Below are 25,000 nucleotides of genomic sequence, written 5' to 3'. Positions count from 1 at the left end.
TTTTTTTTTCTATCTCTCAAGCCCTCTCTATTGGGTGGGGTCATTCGACCTCCCAGGGCGGTCGGAGAGGTCACTATTGCTATGTCTTCTATCTCCTTTAATCTGGTTGGGGTCATTCGACCTCCCGAGGTGGGCGGAAAGGTCACTATTTTTATGTCTTCTATCCCATAGTGGGCAAGGAGGTCTTCTTTACCCCTATATCTGTTTTCAAACTTGCTTTCTATCTTTGTCTTGGGATGAAATTTCTTTGTTTTATCCTGGCCCTGGCTGGGAGGGAAACATTCGATTGTACAGAGTTTTGGGAGATGATATTTTTTTCCTTGTAAATCATCTCTCTTGTTATGCACTGTATTATGTTTTGTTTATATATTATATATGATTTGTAAACATTTGAGTGTGTTCCTCTTAGTAGGGACCTGTGCTTATGTCTGGAAGAGACGTTTAGGTGATATCAAGCTAAGTACACTGACAGTGAGCTCTTGGAATCTACGTCTGTTCCCTATTTTAACCAATTCCCCTTTGTCTGCCTTATTCTTGGATGCTTTAACTGTAATTCTAGAACTTTTTACTATACCATTTTCTTCCTTTTTACTGGCGCTGATATGACCTTAATGTGTTGCAAGTGTCATAAAACCCCTAAAACCCCTGTTACGTTTATCTGTTAAAGGTGTCATTTAATAAGGGGAGACTATATTGACACTCTGTTTAACATTTTCATCATCCAAAAGTTCATAAAATGTTAATTAGTCCACCGTTTTGTTTCGTTATTCAATTCTGATCTATGATGATGATGAAACACCTTTTTGAATTCCTATGACTATGATATTGATTTTATACTTCAGGTGTTAGAAATTAATAAAATCCCATCCCAGGCTACAGCGATCTCACCTTACCGCGGCAGTTTGTCCAATTGGATTCAATAAATAGTCTGATGTCACGTCACCAGCAACGGCGAGCAGCTTGGTACGAAACAAAGAAAATCGGTACTTGTTATTCTTCATGTTGGCTAGAACTGTTTCACATGTCATGTGATCAGGATGTATAAAATTCAAAACATGATCAGATTTATAATGTTTTTCTCCACTGGATACACTTTTATGCTCGTCGGTGAAATATTTCATAAGGGCGTCCGCCATTGTTCCGATTAGAGTCAGTTGCTAAGTTACTATGCGTCATTACAAGGAAGTGAATACGCTTCAACAGTCGTAACGTCACTTCCCTTGTAATGACGCATGGTAACTTAGTAACTAGCTCTAAACTATCGGAACAATGGCGGACCTCCTTATGAAATATTTCTCCGACGAGCATAAAAGCGTATCCAGAGGGAAAAAACATTATAAATCTGATCATGTTTTGCCTTTTACACATTCTGATCACATGACATATAAAAATTTCTAGTCAGCATGAAGAATAAAAAGTACCGATTTTCTTTGTTTAGAACCACGATGGCCGCCGTTGCTGGGCGACGTGACATCAGACTATTGAATCCAATTGATATGATACTTGCAGCGTTACTAAGCAGTAACCAATCAAAAATTCCCTGCCATTTAGCCCGTTCCGTTCTCTAGACTTTTTATTTCCAGTCAACGAAAATGTCTGGCAAACATTCCTGAATTCCATAGCTACCTTTAGTACATGCTAAACAGACACATTCCACCGTTTGTGAGTATTTATCACAAAATATTGACACCCTGATGAAGAAATTGCATCGCAAAACTTCACAATATTATGATTTTTTTTTTCAATCACCTGTGTTAAAATTAAGAGTGATGCGCAGTATCCGAGGGCCGATTGCTTCAGGCTATAGGCATATACTAAAGGTGGCTATGGGTCGTTGGAGAGAGAAAGAAAAATGGATGCCTTTGATGGGGTACCGCAGAATTCTGAAAGTACCATGGACCAGAAAGAAATCAAACATTCTAGATCTTAATGATGCAGGTCAAAGGTCCAGAAAACCGTTGGGCAGAAGTTAAAATGGACACGTTCGGAGACACAACACCATCCAAAAATCAGTGTTAGAGGGAAAAGTAGCAGACAGAAAGGCACGGGGCAAACCAAGGATGTCCTGGATAGGAAATGTGGAGGCATAAACTGGCACAAAGAAATCGACTTGTCGGTCATGGCCCTTGAGCGTGAAGAATGGCGTTCCATGACATTCAACCTCTGTAGGGAGACGGAACTCCGGTAAGGTAAGGTAATGGCCCTTGAGCGTGAAGAATGGCGTTCCATGATATTCAACCTTTGTAGGGAGACGGAACTCCGGTAAGATAAGGTAAGGGTCGTTGGTTCACAGTTATCGGTTGATGACAGAAGAAAAAAGAAAAATAACCGTTTTAAATTTTTTAAATCTTTTAGTAAAGTAATATCCATTGAAATGTTTATTTGACTAGTTATAATGGAATATGTGGGGCGAAGTGGCAGAGTGGTTAAGGCATTGCACTGTGATCCGGATGACCCGGGCTCGAGCCCCGCTTCAGGCACTTTCGTTTTTTTTTCCTTGAGCAAGATTATTAACCCCCCAATTTGCTCACTTGGACAACATGGGTGATTCCTGTTGACATCAGACATCTTGTTTGATGCGTTATCTATATTCCTTCGTGGAATGCCTTGGCGACGATATCTTATTGTATCGTGGCGCAAAAGGCATAATTATTTTTTATAATAGAATATACGATTTAACTCTCTCCTTATCAGCTATTTTTAGAATTCACTCCCACCCAACACAATAATAGACTTTTCTTACTCAAACAAAAAGTAACAAGTGAGCTCTACAACACAGTGTTTAGTATTTATAGCTGTTATCAAAGCAATTCTTTAAATTTTGTGATGTACAAGAGAAATCAGAATGAGAAAATTGTCTGTTGCATCGTAACGAATGTGACGATTTTCCAATGGGTCGTAAAGAGAGGGTTAGCTGGATGTTGTGAGTTTTTAAACTAAACGCATAGCATCAATTTTAAGATAATTAATTTTTGGTCCGTGTCAGACAGACTGAAAGTTAAGGAAGGCGACGGATGGAGGCCGGGCCCCTTGCGTGTGAATCTAGTGCTCTATTAATTAACTGAGCTATCGGAACTGCGTGAAAAACTAATCAGACCGAAAATGTTCAAGGATAAAACCATTAACAAATTGTACACGTCAGAACAAGTCGAGATTTTAACTCACTCAATCCTAGAGATTTTTGCTACTTTTCAAAATTGGAAAAAAAAAACCATATCAAAATGAGTATTACAAAGATAGGTTTATTCAACTACCATTAACATGTAAAAACTAAAAGTATTACCTTGATACTAGATACGCCTATAATTTGTCTCATAAAAATGTAATAAATAGGCACGGGGTAAAAGTAACCCGGGTAAACTACGGATATAGTCGGTGTTTGGGTTGAGTGAGTTAATTTTAATCTGATTCCACCTGGTCATCTAATTCATAATACATAATTTATGACCAGCCATATCAAAACGGTATTATTTCGAGATGTATCGATCCCGATATTCAAAATTGTGTCGATGCTAACCGTTTAGGTAAATTATTCACAACATCCGCCAGTCGGATATAGATAGAATGCGCTTGGCCAAGGAGTTCACAACATTGCCATCCGGAAGTATAACGGACCAACACACAAACTCTGTGTAACCATGAACGTTTATAGTCAGGTTAATACAGTTTAGTGAGAACAACTCACAAACGCGGATGGCAAAAACAATAACAAAGGCCTGAGTGACGTCATCTTCGAACTATCTATAAGCTACCAACACACAAAACTGTACTCAGGTGTAAAATGCGTACCTGGCCGTTAACAGTGTTGTTAAAAAAAATTGTATTATCGCCTAACAGGGGTCATGTCTTGTTTTTTTATGTTGCGTGTTGCTGTTGGTCAGGGACCCATTGTAAAGCGCTTTGAGCGCGTTTAGTAGATATTGCGCTATATAACAGCTCACCTTTTTACAAAAATAGAATAATATAGTTTATGTATAATCAGTTATCTCTGACGTAGTCTGGTAAAAAACTTGTATTTATAAATTTGGCCAGAAAACTCGATCGATTTAAATGACCCTCATCTTGGGAAGAAAAAACAAACTCTCAAACCTGGGAATTTAAGGACGACTTTGCGAAGTCCCAGGTTTGAAAGTTTTTGCCAAGATGAGGGTTATTTAAATCGATCGATATATATGAAGGACGAGTTTTCTGGCCAAATTTTTAAATATGGATTTTTCAAGAGTACGGCAGAAAACGGATTAAATATTTTGTCGAGGACAATCGTAGTTTCTTAAAGTGACAGGAATTGGATTCAGTAATCTGATGTCACGCCGCCCGGCAACGGCGGCCATCTTGGTTCTAAACAAAGAAAATCATTACTTTTTATTCTTCATGCTGGTTAGAACTTTCCATATACCTTGTGATCAGAATATGTTAAAGTCAACTGAATTAGGGCCCATGATCGTAAAATAAGGTCGTCTTTTCCGATACAAGCGTTCATTTGTCGTATAGAAATGATTTCTAGGGTACGTCAAGTCATTGTTCGATTAGTTTAAGCTGTTACAAGTTATATCGAATGGAAGATTATGCATTATGACTGTTGAAGAGTTGTTCCTTTATAAAATCACTGTTTTGGCACAAATAAAGCCAAGAGACGTTGGGTCACATTTTCATTAGAGTCGAATGGAAGTGTTCATAATTAATTATTTGATGTTAGACAGGATTGAAGTTCTTACTTGATAGGAATTGGACGAGAATTAGGCCCCTTTGACATTATTGAGTGATGCATTTATGTATATTTATTATTTGTCATTATATAAAGCCATAATTTATTTTTTTTAATGACCATTTATTATCATTGTTGTTGAATTGGTAATTTGTGTGATTCGGTTTTATTTAAAGTTTTAATCGACGGTTTACAACGATGATGAAGCCTTTCTATTAATTTTGTAACTAAGTTGGCTTCTGTAGATTGTTTTTGTTTTTTTTTTTTAAAAAGGTAATAAATAAAAAAGGAATATAACAGCTTTTTTAAAAAAAAAAAAAAAAAGTGATGCATTATTAATTGTTTTTATTGTTTTTCTTGTTGATGAAGAAGGGTTTTGATCCCGAAAGTTCACTTTTTGTTTTTTTTTTTAGCTGTTAGTTTCCTTTTAATTATTACTTTAGATGATTTAAGTGGGTTTTTTAATAGAAATAATTTATATTCATTAAGATTGATACTACGTAACCATTACTTTATTATTATTATGATGGATAGAAGATTCATTTTGGTATTCCTGAAAACAGAAGGGAGTGAGACTTTTCAAAGAATTGGTGATTATTTTAAATGAGCTTTATATAGCGCAATATCTACTAAATGTGCTCAAAGCGCTTATTTAATTCCACCGATATTTTGTATCATTCATTTTTACACATTTATTTATTGAAATGATCGGAACGTGAACAATTAATAATTGAGCTTTATTAAAAAAACAATTGAGCTTTATATAGCGCAATATCCACTAAATGCGCTCAAATCGCTTTACAAGGGGTCCCTGGTCAACAGCAACATTTAACATGTAGGACGGGACATGACGCCTGTTAGGCGATATTGCAATTTTTCGGACAAAGACAAAGCTGCTAACTGCCAGGTACTCATTTTACACCTGAGTACGGTGAGAAAATGCGAGTAAAGAGCCTTTTCCAAGGACTCAACTATGCGCCGAGCGCGAGGCTCGAACCCAGGACCTTCCGATCCGAAAGCGAGTGTCATATCACTAGACCACATAGCCGCACAATTAAAGCGACACATTAGGGAACTTCTGTATTTTTGTTCCTGTTCCAGATTTCTGGACTCTTTGAAATATTACCAACTGTTATAGCCTCAGCCGTCTCACAAAACGCAATACGTATCGAAAGAGCATAAGACATATCTGCAATCTTCAAAGATGTACTTTCAATACTCGCAAGACACTTACTTACTTACTTACTTATTTACTTACTTACTTATTTACTTACTTACTTACTTACTTACTTACTTACTTACTTTCTTACTTACTTACTTACGTACTTACTTACTTACTTATTTACTTACTTACTTACTTACTTATTTACTTACTTACTTACTTACTTACTTATTTACTTACTTACTTACTTACTTACTTATTCACTTACTTTCTTACTTACTTACGTACTTACTTACTTACTTATTTACTTACTTACTTATTTACTTACTTACGTACTTACTTACTTACTTACTTACTTATTTACTTACTTTCTTACTTACTTACTTACGTACTTACTTACTTACTTATTTACTTACTTACTTACTTACTTACTTATTTACTTACTTACTTACTTACTTACGTACTTACTTACTTATTTACTTACTTACTTACTTACTTACTTACTTATTTACTTACTTACGTACTTACTTACTTACTTACTTACTTACTTACTTACTGACTTACTTACTTATCCGAGGTCTGCGCTTGTATACACGTTGCCTATCGCATACCTCTACGGCGATATGTCCTCTGCCAACCCTATACGGCTATGTGGTCTAGTGGTATGACACTCGCTTTCGGATCGAAAGGTCCTGGTGGGATCGAGCCTTGCTCGGCGCATAGTAGAGTCCTTGGAGAAGGCTTTTTACTCACAATCTCTCACCGTACTCATGTGTAAAATGAGTACCTGGCCGTTAACAGCGTTGTCTCTGTTCGAAAAAAAAATATGTAATATCGCCAAACCGGCGTCATATCTTGTTCCACATGTTATGTGTTGCTATTGGCCAGGGACCCCTTACTTGTAAAGCTCTCTGAACACGTTTAGTGGATATTGCGCTATATAAAAGCTCAATTTTTAAGCTCAACCCTCATGTACTCTGAGTTTGTTGGGATGTTGCTTGTTGACAGCCACAAATTGGTCAAAAACGTCAACCACTGATGACCATGAGCTCTCCCCCCCCCCCTTCTATGTAGCAACTGAGTGTTAGTGTTAGGCTTTCAATATGCCCTTGTCGCCACACATGGTCAAGAAAGCGCATTAATTTGCCTTTATCGCAAGACTCACCTGATGGACAAAATAGACAAGACATAAATCATTGTTTGTCTAAATGTGAATAAGTTTTTAACCCTCTCCGTACCAACTATAGGACAATCGTCACATTCGTTACGATACAACCAACATTTTTCTTATTCCAATTTCTTTCGTAGAGCTACATAATAAAATTTAAAGAATGGAGTGGCTATTCGTCAGTACTGACCCCCCAGGCGCTGGCACCTGCTGGTCAGTACTGACGAACAGACACCATCGCCTTGGGGTCAGTACTGACTAATAGGTACTGGTGCCTATTGGTCAGTTCTGACCTTGCCACGGGCATTGGCGCCTGTACTGACGGTACCAAAATTATGGAAAAATGCCATTTTTTGAAATAGCTTGCTCTACGACAAATAAAACCCCATTTCCTGTCCCATACTAGTCTATAGGCGTGTCTGGCCAAAAGGAAAACAATTTATTGTGTATTTATTCCCTGGTCCACGATTTAAAATATGCCGGTTGAGGGTGCTGTAATCACTGCATGAAAATTGTCCTAAAATCGAATATTAGTAATTCATGGATTGCTTCCCTTGATTCAGTGATTCTATAATATTCTCTTATTCCTTGGTTTTCTCTTCGGCTCTATAATGATGATGATGATGATGATCAACATAATCATCATTATCATCATCCTCAGCATCCTCAGCACCACCACCACCACCATGTCACCAGCAGCAGCAGCAGCAGCACCACCACCACCACAATCATCATCATCATCATCATCATCATCATCATCATCATCATGTCCCGCCCTTCATTGCGCTAGAGGCATGTCGATTTAAATGACCCTCATCTTGGTAAAAAAAAAAAACTCTCAAACCATGGACTTCGCGATTATTATTATTATTATTATTATTATTATTATTATTATTATTATTATTATTATTATTATTACAAGTTCAGGGGGAAGAGCGAATTGAAAACAGAGAGGAATTTGTTTGTGGAGCCACGGTATCAAGGGAAATAATCCACGAAATACTATTATTCGATTTCAGGACTAATTTAATGCACTGGTTACAGCGACCTCTTGCGGTGTATTTTAAATCGTGCCCCAGAGAATAAAATACGCAATGAACTGGTGTCTTTTTGAGCAGACACGCATAAATAGGACCAAATCTCATGACACTATAGGTTTATGCCTTAAAAACCAATGAGAAGTGAATAAAACTTGAAGGCTTTAGATCAGAAATAATCATAAAAACCGAGCGAATCTGGGGTAAAGCTATAGAAGCTGTTTAACAATGCCCTATACTTGTAGTTTTGATATTCCATACTTCAGAATGCATATTCTCTTCTTATTTAATCTCTGACGCATGATTTTAAAAAGTAAACAATAGGTTAATGTACACTTCCGAATGAATTGTATCCATAAGCAGTCGGTCTGGAATTTCATGAATTACTTGCCTTGATCCAATTTCAACGTTACAATCCGTTTGTTGTACTACTACTACTACTACTACTACTACTACTACTACTACTACTACTACTACTACTACTACTACTACTACTACTACTACTACTACTACTACTACTACTACTACTACTACTACTACTACTACTACGACGACGACTATATATATATATATATATATATATATATATATATATATATATATATATATATATATAAAGAGGTAGATTGCAGCATATTGATGGTATTTTTAATATATATGTATATGTATATATAAATAATTTCAGGAATCATAACTACTTGCTGCATTTTACGGGAAGTGAATACACGTGACGTAAACAATGACTGAATCACATTCTCCTGGTCTGTCTAAACTATTACTGACACTTTTCTGCTGGGGCGCGATCTTGCAATCTCCCGGCGTGAGGGGCCAAATACCAAGCAGCAACCAGATGGCACCCGACAATACTTTGGGACTCCGCAATAGGATTCAATAGTCGTACCGTCACTTCCTTCCTAATGACGTATGGTAACTTAGTAACACTGGCTCTAAACTATCGGAACAATGGCGGACGCCGTATGAAATATTTCTCCGGCGAGCTTAAAAGCGTATCCAGAGGGAAAAAAACCTATCAATTTGATCATGTTTTGACTTTTACACATTCTGATCACAAGGCATATGAAAAGGGAATGAAAAGTTCTCGCCAGCATGAAGAATAAAAAGTAAAGATTTTCTTTGTTTAGAACCAAGATGGCCACCGTTGCCGGGCGCGTGACATCAGACTACTGAATCCAATTCTGGAACGTATTCTCCAAAATCAATGGATAGAGCGGCTTTTTTAGATCCTGATAATTTTGCATCGTTTCTGGAGGATTACCCAATGCTTGTATGTATTGATTTTATTACTTGTGGCTGGAGTAAACAATAAATGTGATTCAACCGCATCAAAGCGGTACAGTACTCGTTGGATTCTAGTACACTCTCGGGAGAAGCCAAAAAGCGTGCTAAGGGAATCAGAGTGTGTCTAAATCCGATGTACTGAGAGGTAACGACTTGTTATGTAAACAAACTTCTGTTACCCAGTTTCAGTGCTGTATTGCGGGGCGTTCTGGGATTCAGCGTACTGGAATCCAGCGGGTACTGTGTTATTATTATTATTATATTGTATTATTATTATTATTATTATTATTATTATATTATTATTATTATTGTTGTTGTTGTTATTAATATATTATTATTGTTATTATTATTATTGTTATTTTATGATTATTATTATTATTTTGTTATTATTATTATTTATTATTATATATTATTATTATTTTATTATTTATTTTATTATTATTATTATTATTATTATTATTATTATTATTATTACTATTATTATTACTATTATTATTATTATTATTATTATTACTATTATTATTATTACTATTATTATTATTACTATTATTATTATTATTATTACTATTATTACTATTATTATATTATTATTATTATTATTATTATTATTATTATTATTATTGTTATCATTATTATTATTATTATTATTATTGTCATTATTACTAGCATTGTTTGCCTTGCTTTATTATTGATTTTATTTACTTGATTTGTTGATGAAAATATTATTTTCTGTATGAGTTATATTGGCAATTGCCTATAAATAAACGTTTGAATCTTTTGAATCCTTGTATTAACCCTCTTCTTACCAACCATAGGAAAATCGTCACATTCGTTAGGATCCAACCAGCTCTTTTATCATTACATTTCGTTTGCAAATCACGAAATTTAAAGACAAATGTTTTATTATATATAGCTATATATATATATATATATATATATATATATATATATATATATATATATATATATATATATATATATAAACATGACGCTGTGTTTTAGAGTTCATTTTGCTGATCAATATTATGCATAGAATGTATTTGTTGCTTTTCTGTTGAGTAAGTAAAAACTATTATTGTGTTGGGTGGGTGTGAAGTTTTGGGGGAAATCCTGAAAATGGCTGGTAAGGACAGAGTTAAGTCGGAATAATTTCATGCTAAACAGTGATTTTATTATCAACTATATGAAACCGGGACTTCTTTTCTATGTTTTAGTGAAGACAATAGATGCGGTGACCAAGAATAGTATCTACATTTAAGAATACTGGGCAATGTAAATGTTGCTGTTTATTCATCTTAACTACGCCACTACCATATTATCGCATTCATCTGTAGTGTTTCATTCATCCTGTTTTGTTGATAAAGGGGAAACCCGAAACGTTCACTTGATCTGTTTTTGTAATTAAATTGAAGCTTACATTCAATTTCACTTTATTATTTATATCTACATTTAAGGAAGTCCTGCTTACTATTACGAAAAGTTCGTAAAATGACGACATTTTGGCCCCTTTTTCAGAACTTGATAAGCTTCTCAAAGTCATTTAAAGTTATTGAAAATGAATTTTGATGCCGGACTATCTACATAATTTTAAGGATTTTAAAAGTATTATTTAATCAGTGTAAGGGTAAATTGTTGATTTTTAAATTTAACAATAACGATTACAATTTTTATCTTCGAAAAATTACGAGTTTTAAAATTTTCAAGTTGACAGGTCTGTTCACGGTCATTTATTTAAATGTAAAAATCATCTCCGGCATCTGGTACGTTCCGACATATTATGTAGTGCCTTTTGAAGACTGAGGGTCAGAGCGTAGCATCGTAGCCATCGTTATGTTATAGCCTGATACTGAAATCCAAAAGGACTGGCAGTTTGACGTCATTATTTGTTTTTTGCACCGCTTAGTGAGTTGTCGTTAGTAGAGCCCAAGGAAACAAGTTATTTCATTGGTTGAACTATTGAATACAACTCACGATTTGTTTTCTTTTGTGGCAAAAGACTGGCATTTTGACGTCATTTTTTGGTCAGTATCAGGCCATAACTTTACGAAGGTCACGGTCAGAGTCACATATATTTATGACCTACAGAAATAAACCGGGGTCCCGATAGCTCCGTTGGTAGAGCACACGCTTCACACGCAAAAGATATCAAGATCGATCCCGGGTGCAGTCGAGATTTTATTTTCCGACCCCCGTGTCAACTCAGCAGTGAATGGGTAGCTGCGTCTGTTAGATTTGGAAGAAGTAATGTCCTATCCAAAGGATGGCAAGCATTTGCTATTGTCCGTTTCACGCTGTAGTAAATGGGGATTATAACTCCGGCTCCTTGGGTCCAATGGCTCGGAAGGAAGGACAGAAATAAACCGGCATCAGACCAGAAACCTAAGCGAAATAATATTGGCCGTTTTCTTGTTTTGTTTTTGTTTTTAAAGGTTTTACGGCGCCTGCAACACTTTTAGGTTATATTATCAGCGCCAGTAAAAAGGCAGAAAATGGGATAGTAAAAAGTTCTAGAATTACAATTAAAGCAACCAAGAAAAAGTAAGACAAAAGGGGAACTGGGAACAAATAGGGATCAGATGTAGGTTCCAAGAGCATACCATCAATGTACTTAGTTTGAGATCACCTATAAGTCTCATCTGGACACAAGCACGGTCCCCACTAAGAGGAATACACTCAAATGCCTACATTATAAATTCAAAATAACAAATATAATAATACACAACAGAGAGATGATTTACAAGGAAAGAAATATCATCTCCCAAAACAATAACTATGCATTTGACTATTTCCCTCCCAGCTAGGGCCAGGACAAAACCAAGTAATCTCATTCCAAGACAAAGACAGAATGCAAGTTTGAAAACAGATATAAGGCGATAGAAGACACAGTATATACCTCCCTGCCCACTATGGGACGTCAGGAACCCCACCCAGGCTGTTTTCTTGAGTTTTTCGATTGCACAGTGGTGGATGGAGTAACCGTCCCTCGGTTAAGGGGCACCTGTTGATCCAGTGTGCAATCTACATTTTTTCTGAACCCCTTCATACCCATCGATCATTTGGGTTGATGGGTATATTTGATCTCGCCGAATGTTTCATCACGTTAACTTATTTAATTATTCATTCATTTATTCATTTTATAGAAACTGTTTGTGTCATCATCATCATTATCTAGATGCTCCAAGTTTTTCTAATTCTTATATTTTCTAGGCTGCCCATCAAAATAATGACCAATGCTGCATCGTGCAGTTCATAATTTTTATGACCTCTCCAACTCCCCCTAATCAAAGAGAAGCAATTAGGTAGCTGGGTACGTTAGACGTGGCTGAAAGTTTTACTTAATTGATCTATTCATTAATCCCTTTATTTAGTTATTTATTTCTTTACTTATTTATTTATTTATCATTACCGCTATTTATTTGTTTATCTATTTCTCTATTTATTCATTAATCTTTAACCCAGGAGATTGTCAATGCCATCATCAACAGATGCTACCAATTTGCTTTTTTTTGTTATTTTCTTTTCTAGGCTGCCCGCCAATGCGATTCCAACTGCCTCGTTTTCAACGACTGTTGCTGGGAATCCAGGAGCGATTGCTACAGAGAGAACGATACGAACCTAATAAATGACCCACAGATTCGAATGTATTTAGCCCATGCTCACGTGACCTGCATCAGGGGAGACCCAATCATTGACGAATGTAGAACTGGTTAGTTGCTACCAGTACCTTTGTGCGACCTTTGTTATGTTATATTGTTTTGGTGAAGAGATGATTTATTTTGGTTGTGAGATTGGATATTTTAGATATTAACTCAAAGAAGATTTAATGACAATGACGCCATTTTTATTGACCGGTAAGGGAGGAACAGGAAGTACAGAATCCCTTGTTTATTACAAGCGTAGATCGTACATTTTGTACATCATAATGAATTTTAATTTAGTTTATGTTATTATATCATTATTTTATATCATTTCCGTATTTGACATAGCATGTGGGTGTATTATAACATATCTTGTATTGATGACTTTATGTTTAGTTATTACATTGTTGTAATATGATAATATTATGTTGATGTAGTATGTATAATGTTTCATTTGTATAATAATGTCACTATATTATTGTTTCGCGCATTGAGCATCACCCAGTGATGAAAATGCGCGTTATAAATGTCATGTATTATTATTATTATTATTATTATTATAATATTATTATCATCAATTATCATTATTAATACATGTATAAACAAGGTACAGATGAGTTTATACTAAACAACCTTGTGGTCTAGTTGTATGACATTCGTCTTGGGATCTGTAGGTCCCTGGTTCGAGTCCCGCTCTGGGCGATGCAATGCGAATATGAGGAAAGAGCCTTTTCCAATGACTCAGCTGAACCCAGGACCTTCTGATCCGAAAGCGAGTGTCATACCACTAGACCACGTAGCCGCATGGTGTACTTGTTCTAGAATGAAACCGCTTCAGATTGCTTGTGCCGGTTTCGGAGTCTTTTACTTATACAGCCATGCCTACTTCTGCGAAAAATATGTAAAATTAAGATATTTTTGTCTCTACTTATATAATAACTATTGAGTCAATTTAACTCACTCAATCCTAGAGATTTTTGCTACTTTTGGATCGGAAGGTCCTGAGTTCGAGCCTCGCTCGGCGCATAGATTAGTCCTTGGAGAAGGCTCTTTACTCACATTCTCTCACCGTACTCAGTTATAAAATGAGTACCTGGCCGTTAACAGCGTTGCCTCTGTCCGAAAAAATGTACTATCGCCTAACAGGCGTCATGTCCCGCCCTAAATGTTAAATGTTGCTGTTGGTCAGGGACCCCTTGTAAAGCGCTTCGAGCACGTTAAGTGGATATTGCTCTATACAAAAAAAAAACACCTCAAAGCTCAAATTTAAGCAAATACTCTACTAGATAGTTGGGATCAGGATCTCATCCAACATTCTATGTCATGAGGTTACCTCTTTCTCTCTGTCCATACAGAACACCGGGTTACGGAGGAAACAACCTACAGGTCAACATTTATAACAGTAAATCATGCTTTAAACTTCATCAACGAAAGTATTTATCGATGTATTTACCATGGACTAGACACATCTGGACACACGATCGTACCCTGGAAAAAAGTCATAACGTTTCCCAGGGAGCATGCTTCAGTAAAGCATTTACAAGACTTTGTCCTGTTCGGACGAAAATCGTACGCCCTTGAAGTATTTGATAAAAGACCTCTTGGTTTCAAGCCTCCCATTGACCTGCCATGCCCAACTAACTTCGGCAGACAGTGTATCAAAACCAAAAAGGGGTCGGGTAAAAAAGAAAAGACACGCTTATTTTGGAGTGACCAGGTCACTTGTGACCTCTTTGAATTTGAGTACCAAAAGAGCTCGACCACCCCATACCCTGGAATTACGACATTAAGTACTCTAGGGACTAGTACAGCTCTGTACCAGGAGTTGGCTGTGAAACGTACCGCTTGCAAGGAAGTGGTGATTAACAAACATTCTCAGTATCTCCATTTCGTTAAAGGAAGGGACCACATCAGCTATGAGATTGACTTCAAAAACATTAATCACCCAATACTTCTGACAATCCATTATGATCTTGATTTTGGTCTGGATTATGATATATTTAGAGAAAACGATGTACGCGTGACAATTCCAAATGGAGGCTGCAGAGACAACAGAATTCCAGTTGGTGTTTTGTGTTACAGAATGCTTATTATTGGCATGAAGGTGTATGGCAAAACCAAAAGTATGAAACTACTGGAACGAGTTACTCTCAGCATCATTACACACGTTCAACACTCTGGATTTGTGGACTTCTCGAGTTCTTGGACCTCCAATAGTTGGGTGAACGTTAAAGGAAGTGACGTCATACTAAGCGAAAGCCTCGGACTTTATCTTTATAACTCAACATCCAGCCACTACAACGGTACAATCCTTCCTATCACAGAATTGATACTGGAATTTCTTAACAAGAAATATGACATTGCAATTTCTTCAGTCCACGCTATCACGATTTGTGCGAGTATGACGTCAAGACTTGGGGTCAATGAAGCGGAAGTGTTGCTTTGTGATCGTTTAATTTCTTTGCAAGCAGGGATGCAATTACATAGCCATATGAAAATCTTAGGCACCAAGTTCCCGAAGCCGCCAAGTTTCCAAAAACAAGAAAGAAACTCAGCCACGACCAATCAAGTTGGCCTCTTCTTTATCATCTTGATTATCATCTTTGGTTGACGACGTAAAAATGGATTTTAATGATCTGCAATGTTAGAGAAGCAACAGTATGCGTTATGGTGGTGGTTGTAGAGTAGTAGTAGTCGTAGTCGTAGTCGTAGTCGTAGTCGTAGTTGTAGTTGTAGTTGTAGTTGTAGTTGTAGTTGTAGTTGTAGTAGTAGTAGTAGCAGTAGTAGTAGTAGCAGAAGTAGTAGTAGTAGTAGTAGTAGTAGTAGTAGTAGTAGTAGTAGTAGTAGTAGTAGTAGCAGTAGCAGTAGTCGTAGTCGTAGTCGTCGTCGTCGTAGTAGTAGTAGTAGTAGTAGTAGTAGTAGTAGTAGTAGTAGTAGTAGTAGTAGTAGCAGCAGTAGTAGTAGTCGTAGTAGTCGTAGTAGTCGTAGTAGTCGTAGTAGTAGTAGTAGTAGTAGTAGTAGTAGTAGTAGTAGTAGTAGTAGTAGTTGTAGTAGTAGTAGTAGTAGTAGTAGTAGTAGTTGTAGTTGTAGTTGTAGTTGTAGTAGTAGTAGTAGTAGTAGTAGTAGTAGTAGTAGTAGTAGTAGTAGTAGCAGCAGCAGTAGTAGTAGTATTAGTATTAGTATTAGTAGTAGTAGTAGTAGTAGTAGTAGTAGTAGTAGTAGTAGTAGTAGTAGTAGTAGTAGTAGTTGTTGTTGTTGTTGTTGTTGTTGTTGTACCAACTGAGCTGTCGGAAACCCTTCATATTCTTTGCTATAAAATTAAATAAATTTTCTGCACTTAAACCTTTCAAGCTGTGATTATTTGGCCACACCAAAAGACAAGTTTCAATTATTGAAAAGCATTGCATGGAGGGTGCTTGGGTGCCTGCAATGGCTAGCGGAGCTGAGGAAAACCAGGTAGGCGGTGGGTTCAAGAAATAGCAGCAGTCTCTAATGGTGCTCACACTACTATGTTATGACGATCGACCCAATCTGCAAATTCTTTACCGAACTCGTGCAGCGTCACAAACACGCTCGGAAGCTTCGTCGCAACACACCGTTCAACTAGATGCTCTGCGGTTTCGGGTTCGTTCCCACATCGGGTACATGTTGGACAGGTGGAAAGTCCCCACTGATGAAGCAATTTTGTCGTTAGGCAGGTTCTCGACCGAAGCCGATTCGCTACCACCCAGTGTCTCCTCTTACTGGTGGAGAAGGCTGGCAACTTCACATCTAGCGGACTGACTGAGGGGAGCACTCACACAGTTGAAAACCAGAGAGGAGTTCCGTCGAGTTGTTTGGGAGGCAATGTCCAATAACGATCCACTTTAACGAAGAAGAAGAAGAAAGAAGAAGAAAGAAGAAGAAAGAAGAAGAAAGAAGAAGAAAGAAGAAGAAAGAAGAAGAAAGAAGAAGAAAGAAGAAGAAGAAGAAGAAAGAAGAAGAAAGAAGAAGAAGAAGAAGAAGAAAGAAGAAGAAAGAAGAAGAAAGAGAAGAAGAAGAAGAAAGAGAAGAAAGAAGAAGAAAGAAGAAGAAAGAAGAGAAAGAAGAAGAAGAAAGAAGAAGAAAGAAGAAGAAGAAGAAAGAAGAAGAGAAAGAAGAAGAAAGAAGAAGAAGAAAGAAGAAAAAGAAGAAAGAAGAAGAAAGAAGAAAGAAAAGAGAAGAAAGAAGAAGAAAGAAGAAAGAAAGAAGAAGAAAGAAGAAGAAAGAAGAAGAAAGAAGAAGAAAGAAGAAGAAAGAAGAAAAAAGAAGAAGAAAGAAGAAGAAAGAAGAAGAAAGAAGAAGAAAGAAGAAGAAAGAAGAAGAAAGAAGAAGAAAGAAGAAGAAAGAAGAAGAAAGAAGAAGAAAGAAGAAAGAAAGAAAGAAGAAAGAAGAAGAAAGAAGAAGAAAGAAGAAGAAAGAAAGAAGAAGAAGAAGAAGAAAGAAGAAGAAAGAAGAAGAAAAGAAGAAAGAAGAAGAAGAAGAAGAGAAAGAAGAAGAAAGAAGAAGAAAGAAGAAAGAGAAGAAGAAGAAAGAAGAGAAAGAAGAAGAAAGAAGAAAGAAAGAAGAAGAAAGAAGAAGAAGAGAAGAAGAAGAAGAAAGAAGAAGAAAGAAGAAGAAAGAAGAAGAAAGAAGAAGAAAGAAGAAGAGAAGAAGAAAGAAGAAGAAAGAAGAAGAAAGAAGAAGAAGAAGAAGAAGAAAGAAAGAAGAAAGAAGAAGAAAGAAGAAAAGAAGAAGAAGAAGAAGAAGAAAGAAGAAGAAGAAGAAGGAAGAAGAGAAGAAGAAAGAAGAAAGAAGAAAGAAGAAAGAAGAAAGAAAGAAAGAAAGAAGAGAAAGAAGAAAGAAGAAAGAAAAGAAGAAAGAAGAAAGAAGAAAGAAGAAGAAGAAGAAGGAAGAAGGAAGAAGGAAGAAGGAAGAAGGAAGAAGGAAGAAGGAAGAAGGAAGAAGGAAGAAGAAGAAGAAGAAGAAGAAGAAGAAGAAGAAGAAGAAGAAGAAGAAGAAGAAGAAGAAGAAGAAGAAGAAGAAGAAGAAGAAGAAGAAGAAGAAGAAGAAGAAGAAGAAGAGAGAAGAAGAAGAAGAAGAAGAAGAAGAAGAAGAAGAAGAAGAAGAAGAAGAAGAAGAAGAAGAAGAAGAAGAAGAAGAAGAAGAAGAAGAAGAAGAAGAAGAAGAAGAAGAAGAAGAAGAAGAAGAAGAAGAAGAAGAAGAAGAAGAAGAAGAAGAAGAAGAAGAAGAAGAAGAAGAAGAAGAAGAAAGAAGAGAAGAAGAAGAAGAAGAAGAAGAAGAAGAAGAAGAAGAAGAAAGAAGAAAGAAGAAGAAGAAGAAGAGAAGAAGAAGAAGAAGAAGAAGAAGAAGAAGAAGAAGAAGAAGAAGAAGAAGAAGAAGAAGAAGAAGAAGAAGAAGAAGAAGAAGAAGAAGAAGAAGAAGAAGAAGAAACAAGAAAAAACGTGAGCTTTTATATACCACAATCTCCACCAAATGTGCTCAAAGTTCTTTACAAAGGGTCCCTGACCAACAGCAGCACGTAACATGTAGAGCTAGACATGACGCCTATAAGACGATATTACACAACGTTGTTATCGGCCAGGTACTCATTTTACAGCTGAGCTTGGTGAGAGAATGTGAGTAAAGAGCCTTTTCCGAGGACTCAACCATGCGCCGAGCGAAGCTCGAACCCAGGACCTTCCGATCCGAAAGCGAGAGTCATACCACTAGACCACATAGCCCCACAACAAGAAGAAGAAGAAGATAAATGACCGAGCAGAATCGATATTGCACGTACACACGAAGGACCCGAGGATCCCGGGTTATCGATTCATGACAAGAAACGTGCGGACTGAAGTGTTGAGCGAATCGAAATCTTGCATAAAGTGGTATCGATACACGATGCAAGTTATTATTTCAACAACAACATAAACTTAACAGATAAAACAAACAACAAAGAAGAAGAAAGCGAATATTATTATAAGATGTTTGTTCTTTTATTATATTATTCATTTTATACGATGAGAAAATGGGACATAAAGAGACAACAGGGACCACAGAACTAATTATGTTGCAAATGCCAAATGATTGAGGAAACTCGTATCGTTCGATACCGATATTGTGATGTAAGAAAAGTAACGTTTGGTTCACCTGCTCAGCCACGCCCATGATTAGTGAGCGTGCCAAATGTAGTAAAATTGATTGAGTGACTCTTTGTAATAATCTCCCCGATTTAATACCTTTTTAAGGTTCTGGGTCACATATTATAAAAAGAAAATATATAAAATTTGTCTTTAGGGTCCATTCCAAGGGGAGACTGGAATAACCCAGGCGTCAGCCGCAGTGCAGCGCCACAAATTGAGCTAGGGCGAGGTGACTTGCTCAAGGTCACATAACGCAGCGGCGGTGATCGAACTCGGTACCTTTCGGGTACGAAGCTAAGATCGTACCGCTGAGCCACGCTGCCCCCCTGCTGTACGATTACAAATGATTTTATTGTTATTTTGAAAAGAAAAAACTTCACTTGAAATAGGGTAGTCAAGTCGTGACGTCACACCTTCTATTATTCCGGTTCCAAACTTATCGGAAGTGTGTATGTAACTAGTCCTTCCAAGGACTAAAATAATGAATGAGTTACATATTGAATCATAAGGTGGTATATTTTAGTATCAGGTGCGTATAGATAGTATGCGCTTGGCGAAGAAACTCACAACATTGCCATCCGAAAGTAAAAATGACCAACACACAAAACGATGTATAGCCATGAACGTTTATAGTCTGGTTAATACAGTTTAGTGAGAATTACTCATAAACATGGATGGCAAAAAACAACAACAAAGGCATTCGTGACATCATCTTCGTTCTATCTATGGGTAGATTCTTTGGATTACGGGACGAAATAGAGCGAGGATGGATGATCTCTATTGATGACAAGCATTTATTTAGGCTAGAAAATAAGATGCCATCACTCTTGTTTTTTTTTGTTTTTAAGGGTTTTCGGCGCTTGCAACACATTTAGGTTATATCAGCGCCAGTAAAAAGGAAGACAATGGGATAGTAAAAAGTTCTAGAATTACAATTAAAGCATCCAAGAGAAAGGAAGACAAAGGGGAACTGGGAATAAATAGGGATCAGATGTAGATTCCAAGAGCATACCACTAATGTATTTAGCTTGAGATCATCTATAAGTCTCATCCGGACACAAGCACAAAATCTAACTAAAATGCTTACATTATACATTCAAAATAAATATAAAAATTCACAACAGAGAGATGATTTACAAGGAAAAAATATCATCTCTCAAAACAATAACTATGCAATTGATTGTTTCCCTCACAGCCAGGACTCCGGCCAGGGCCAGGACAAAACCAAGTAATTTCATTCCAAGACAAAGACAGAAAGCATGTTGGAAAACAGACATAGGGGGAAAGAAGGCACATTATGGACCCTCCCTGTCCGCTATGGGAGATGCCATCACTCTGAAACCAGAAGATCGATTACACAAAGTATGTATGCAGTCATCCAGAACGTGGTTTGACACTTCCAATGAGATTTTTTAAAATTGCGCTTTATATAGCGCAATATCCACTAAACATGCTGAAAGCGCTTTACAAGGGGTCCCTGACCAACAGCAACATTTAACATTTAGGTCGGGACATGACGCCTGTTAGGCGATATTACAATTTTTTTCGGACAGAGACAACGCTTTTAACGGCCAGGTACTCATTTTACACCTGAGTACTGTGAGAGCATGTGAGTAGAGAGCCTTCTCCAAAGTAGGGCTACTCTTTATTCTTGTTTTTGTTTTTAAGGGTTTTACGGCGCTTGCAACACATTAAGGTCATATCAACGCCAGTAAAAAAGGAAGTAAATTGGATAGTAAAAAGTTCTAGAATTACAACTAAAGCACCCAAGAAAAGATAAGACAAAAGAGAATTGGTTCAAATAAGAAACAGATGTAGATTCCAAGAGCACACCATCAAAGTACTTAGTTTGAAATCACCTAAAAGTCTCACCCAGACACCAGCACAAGATCCCACTAAGAGGAATACACTCAAATGTTTACTCATGATATGTCAAAAATAAAAAAATAACGATACATAACAGAGATGATTTACAAGGAAACAAATTATCATCTCCCCAAACAATAACTATACATTCGACTGTTTCCCTTCCAGCCAAGGAACTCCGGCCAGGGTCAGGACACAACCAAGTAATCTCATTCCAAGACAAAGACAGAAAGTAATTTGGAAAACAGAAATAAGGGGATAGAAGACATAGTAAGTGCTTCCCTGCCCATTATGGGAGGTCAGGAACCCCACCCAGAAAAGGGATTACAGGATCTGTTGAAAGAACAAACATGTATTCCGGCCATTTCCGTCAGAGGCAAATTGGTGATAAATGCACAAATTATGTGATCTTTCGTGAAATTTGTAGCAGTCATATAAAAGTTGATTTCAGGGTGTGTGTTGAAAGAACGGCTGTATGTTCCAGTCACATCCGTCAGAGACATGTTGGTGACGAAATGCATAGAAATGATCTTTCGTGAAATATGCAGCATTCACGTAAAATATCTATGCGATTGCAGAGTCTAGGATGTGTTGAAAGACGAACGTGTATTCCGGCCAGTTCCGTTAGAGGCAAATTGGTGATAAATACACAAATTATGTGATCTTTCGTGAGATCTGTAGTAGTCACATAAATTGCAGGGTGTGTGTTGAGAGAACGTACGTATGTTCCAGCCACATCCGTCAGAGACATATTAGTGACGAAATGCATTGAAATTATCTTTCGATAGCTATGACATTGCAGAGTCTAGGATGTGTTGAAAGACGAACGTGTATTCCGGCCAGTTCTGTTTGAGGCAAATTGGTGATAAATGCACAAACGTGTGTGATTTTTCGAGAAGTATGTAGCAGTCACATAAAATAGCTATGTGATTGCAGACTCAAAGATGTCTTGAAAGAACAAACGAGCATTCTGGCCACAACCACCAGAGGCAAATAGGTGATAAATGTACAGATGTGATGATCAGTAAATGTGTGGCAGTAGAAACGATTGAATTATTGCTGAGTATACGGGTTGCCAAGTGGTGTAGTGCATCCCTTTCACATCCACTAGAGGTACTTCGTATGAAATACATCGAGGTAAATCACAAGTGAATTTGTGGAGGTAGACTCAATACAAGACTGTGTGTATAATATGGCGATTTAGGATTTTGTATGGGTTCAAACCGCATCCGCCAGAGTGAATAATTTGATTTTTTTTAAAAAAGGATTTCGAGGTGATCAGTAAATTTGAGAAGGTAGGACTGAGGATATTGCAATGTGTAGGATTTATAGAAGGGAAAACGTTTATTCCGGCCGCATCTGTCAAAGGCGAGTGGGTCAAAAATGCTTCTAGATGACCTTCAGCGAGATTTGTAGTTAGGTCAAGAGAAGCCTGTGAGACAGACGCTTCAAGAGTGTTGAAGTGGCGATGATGTTATACAGCCACAGCCGTCAGAGGCAAATTTGTGAAAATTTACATGGAGGTGATCTTCAATGAATCTGTATGGCGGATGACACATGACACATGTGGGATTGTAGTTACAAAGGAGTGTTGATTGAAGAAAGGTTTATTCCGACCATGTCTGTCAGAGGCAAATTGACCAAAAATTATGCACAGGTATTGTTGACTATCATGAAAATTGCCGGGGCACGTACATGCCATGGTTGCGATATTGAGGTTTCGGTGGGTCATTGTATTTCTGGCAATATAATCATCGAAGCACTTTACTGTATCTATGTAATGTTGTATTGTAGAGTTTGTTGTTTTTTATGCAAGAAAACTGCCAGTGTCAGAGATGTGAATTATAAAATATGTATAGTCAACAGTGATTGGCACAAAGTATACAGTCTCGTTGAGTTGAGTTTGGGGCGTTAGGACATACCGGGTACTACATTTGCAGGAATGTTGTTGGCGTTCGTAATATCAACGGGAAGGTATTGCGTTGGGGTTTGACGGGTTTGAACTAATATGGTTTGAGGTTCATGCAAAAGGATGCAGAGCTGTGGTTGAAAGCTGACATCAGTTACATGGAAAGGGGGGGGGGGGGGGGGCGGTGAGGATCTTTCCGAATCGATGAGTGCTGCTCATGCCTACTCGACAGCGGCTACGTCCCTGCAGTGACAGTTCGAAATACCACTCGTTCTGTAATTCTGCTCGCTTGGGTGTAGCACTTGTCTTTGAAGATCTTTTAGATTCACGTAACGATTTTCACATTGTACTGAATTGCTTCTCCATTTTACGCTCAAGAGTGCGACTTGCTGGAAATACATTAGGTCAATGTGAAATGATATTGATACGGGAAAACCGAACTAAACGGATCGTGTGATGACGTAGAAGGCGTATGAGTATTTGGAGCATTTTCATTGATCGACGGGTTTGTTGATGAAGATGATGATGATGACGAAAGTTGAGATGGCGATGTTAAAGAGGATGAGGATGATGGTGGTGAGTTATGTGCTGGAGATTGCGCGGCTGGTGGAATTGCACAAAGTGGTCGATTTACACTGGAATTAGAAGTAGAGTTGATTGGAGGTGAGTCTACTCTTGAGGCATAATGTGTTGTTGAGTTTGGATTTGAGTTTGTGTTGAGTTGGTGACTAGATTGTCCATCATCGAGCTCTGTCACATCTAGAGAGACTGCTGTAGAATTCAAATTACTTCCATAATTATTAACACTATTGTTTCTACCACCGTTACTGCTTGTTCTATTGATATTGTTATGAGATTGCCTAGAGACGGAAATGTCATTTACGTCATTTCCGGAAATGGTTGCTATAGACGCTGATGAGTCCGCAAGTAATGAATTAGGATTGGTATTTCCTCCTCCTCGTCCTCTTCCACCACCACCACCTCTTCCTCCGTCTACACCGCTATCTCCTGCACTATCATTCCCACTGTCATGTTCTCCTAACGCGTCCCTATTTGGGTTCGTCACTCCGTCAATGACGTTTTCACTCTCGTTGATGAGCACATCGGTACTTCTATATCTCGTGTGCATCACGGATATGCGAGGCTCATAATCAGGGCCGAACAGTTCTTCGTAGGTCGGTGGCAGCTGAGCCACGACTTCCGAGCAGCTGTCGGATAAATCGCCATTGCCCTCTGCCCGCGCCGCCGCTGCTCGGTTCTGCTCCTCTCTCTTGGCGCGGCGTAGCTGGACGATGAGCACGCAGATGAGAGGCACCACGACGGATAATCCAGCGGCAAGGGCGATAAATCCTCCATGAACACTGAGAGGGTTTTGTAACTCTGTCGTCGCTGTTGTCGAATCTGTGAAAAAAAAAACAACAACAAATAAACAAAAACCTGATTATTTTGGAACATTCGCCACAAACAGATTCAAATGTCTATATCAAATAATTGTGACCTACAGTCTCAAAACGGTATTAAGTCCGGATGAGTCGGCGCCCCAAAAAGTAAATTTAGAAATAAGATTATAATAAGAAATAAATACTTCCAATGTTTGGCAATACAAGAAATGCTATCTATCTATTCTTCACCATAACAAAGAGAAACTAACCACAGTTTTCATGTCTGTAGTTAGAGAATGAATACTCAGTATATAATTTATCCCGACATAATACCGTTTTGAGACGATGAGTCACAAATATGAAAGGCGATTAAAGGCTAAGGGCTAGCCCACATCGGAGACTGACCCCGACGACCCGGCACTGCCGTCCTCTGCCGTCTTCCGGATAAAGACGTCGGGCACGGACAAAATACAAAGAATAAAGAGAAGAGCCGCTAGACCTACCCATACCAAGCTCGTAAAAAAAGGCAGAGGACGTCGGGTGTTGGTATGGGTAGTTAAAAAATTTATTGGGGGTTTAGATTTTTATTTGGTTTGAGGGATATAGCTATCTCAACATGTCAATTAGCCAAATGAGATGGCCTCCCTTATTTGTTTGTTTTTAAGGGTTTTACGGCACTTGCAACACATCA

At 37.6% G+C, this 25,000-nt stretch overlaps 1 protein-coding gene across 3 annotated transcripts in view; it reads right to left on the bottom strand.

The window, feature by feature from the left end:
* The window catches only part of LOC144981101 (uncharacterized), an 860,429-nt gene that overhangs the window by 761,730 nt on the left and 73,699 nt on the right, over positions 1-25,000 (bottom strand). Inside the window, exons 5-6 of one of the 3 annotated variants that reach the window (XR_013647007.1) lie at positions 21,216-24,328; positions 19,765-21,159 (exon numbers count right to left, since the gene is read on the bottom strand). Coding sequence is in view for 1 of the 3 variants with exons in the window: in XM_078929231.1 (XP_078785357.1) it covers positions 23,328-24,328 (1,001 nt within the window). In the remaining 2 variants the exon portion in view is untranslated. Of the gene's footprint in view, positions 1-19,764; positions 24,329-25,000 lie in introns of those variants that run through there. The other 2 variants (XR_013647006.1, XM_078929231.1) reach the window with 2 other exon arrangements.

The sequence above is a fragment of the Berghia stephanieae genome, chromosome 10 (assembly GCF_034508935.2).
Source record: "Berghia stephanieae isolate SIO BIC M18660-M18661 chromosome 10, UCSD_Bste_1.3, whole genome shotgun sequence".
Classification (NCBI taxonomy): domain Eukaryota; kingdom Metazoa; phylum Mollusca; class Gastropoda; order Nudibranchia; family Aeolidiidae; genus Berghia; species Berghia stephanieae.
This window is presented reverse-complemented; position numbering and strand designations above follow the sequence as displayed.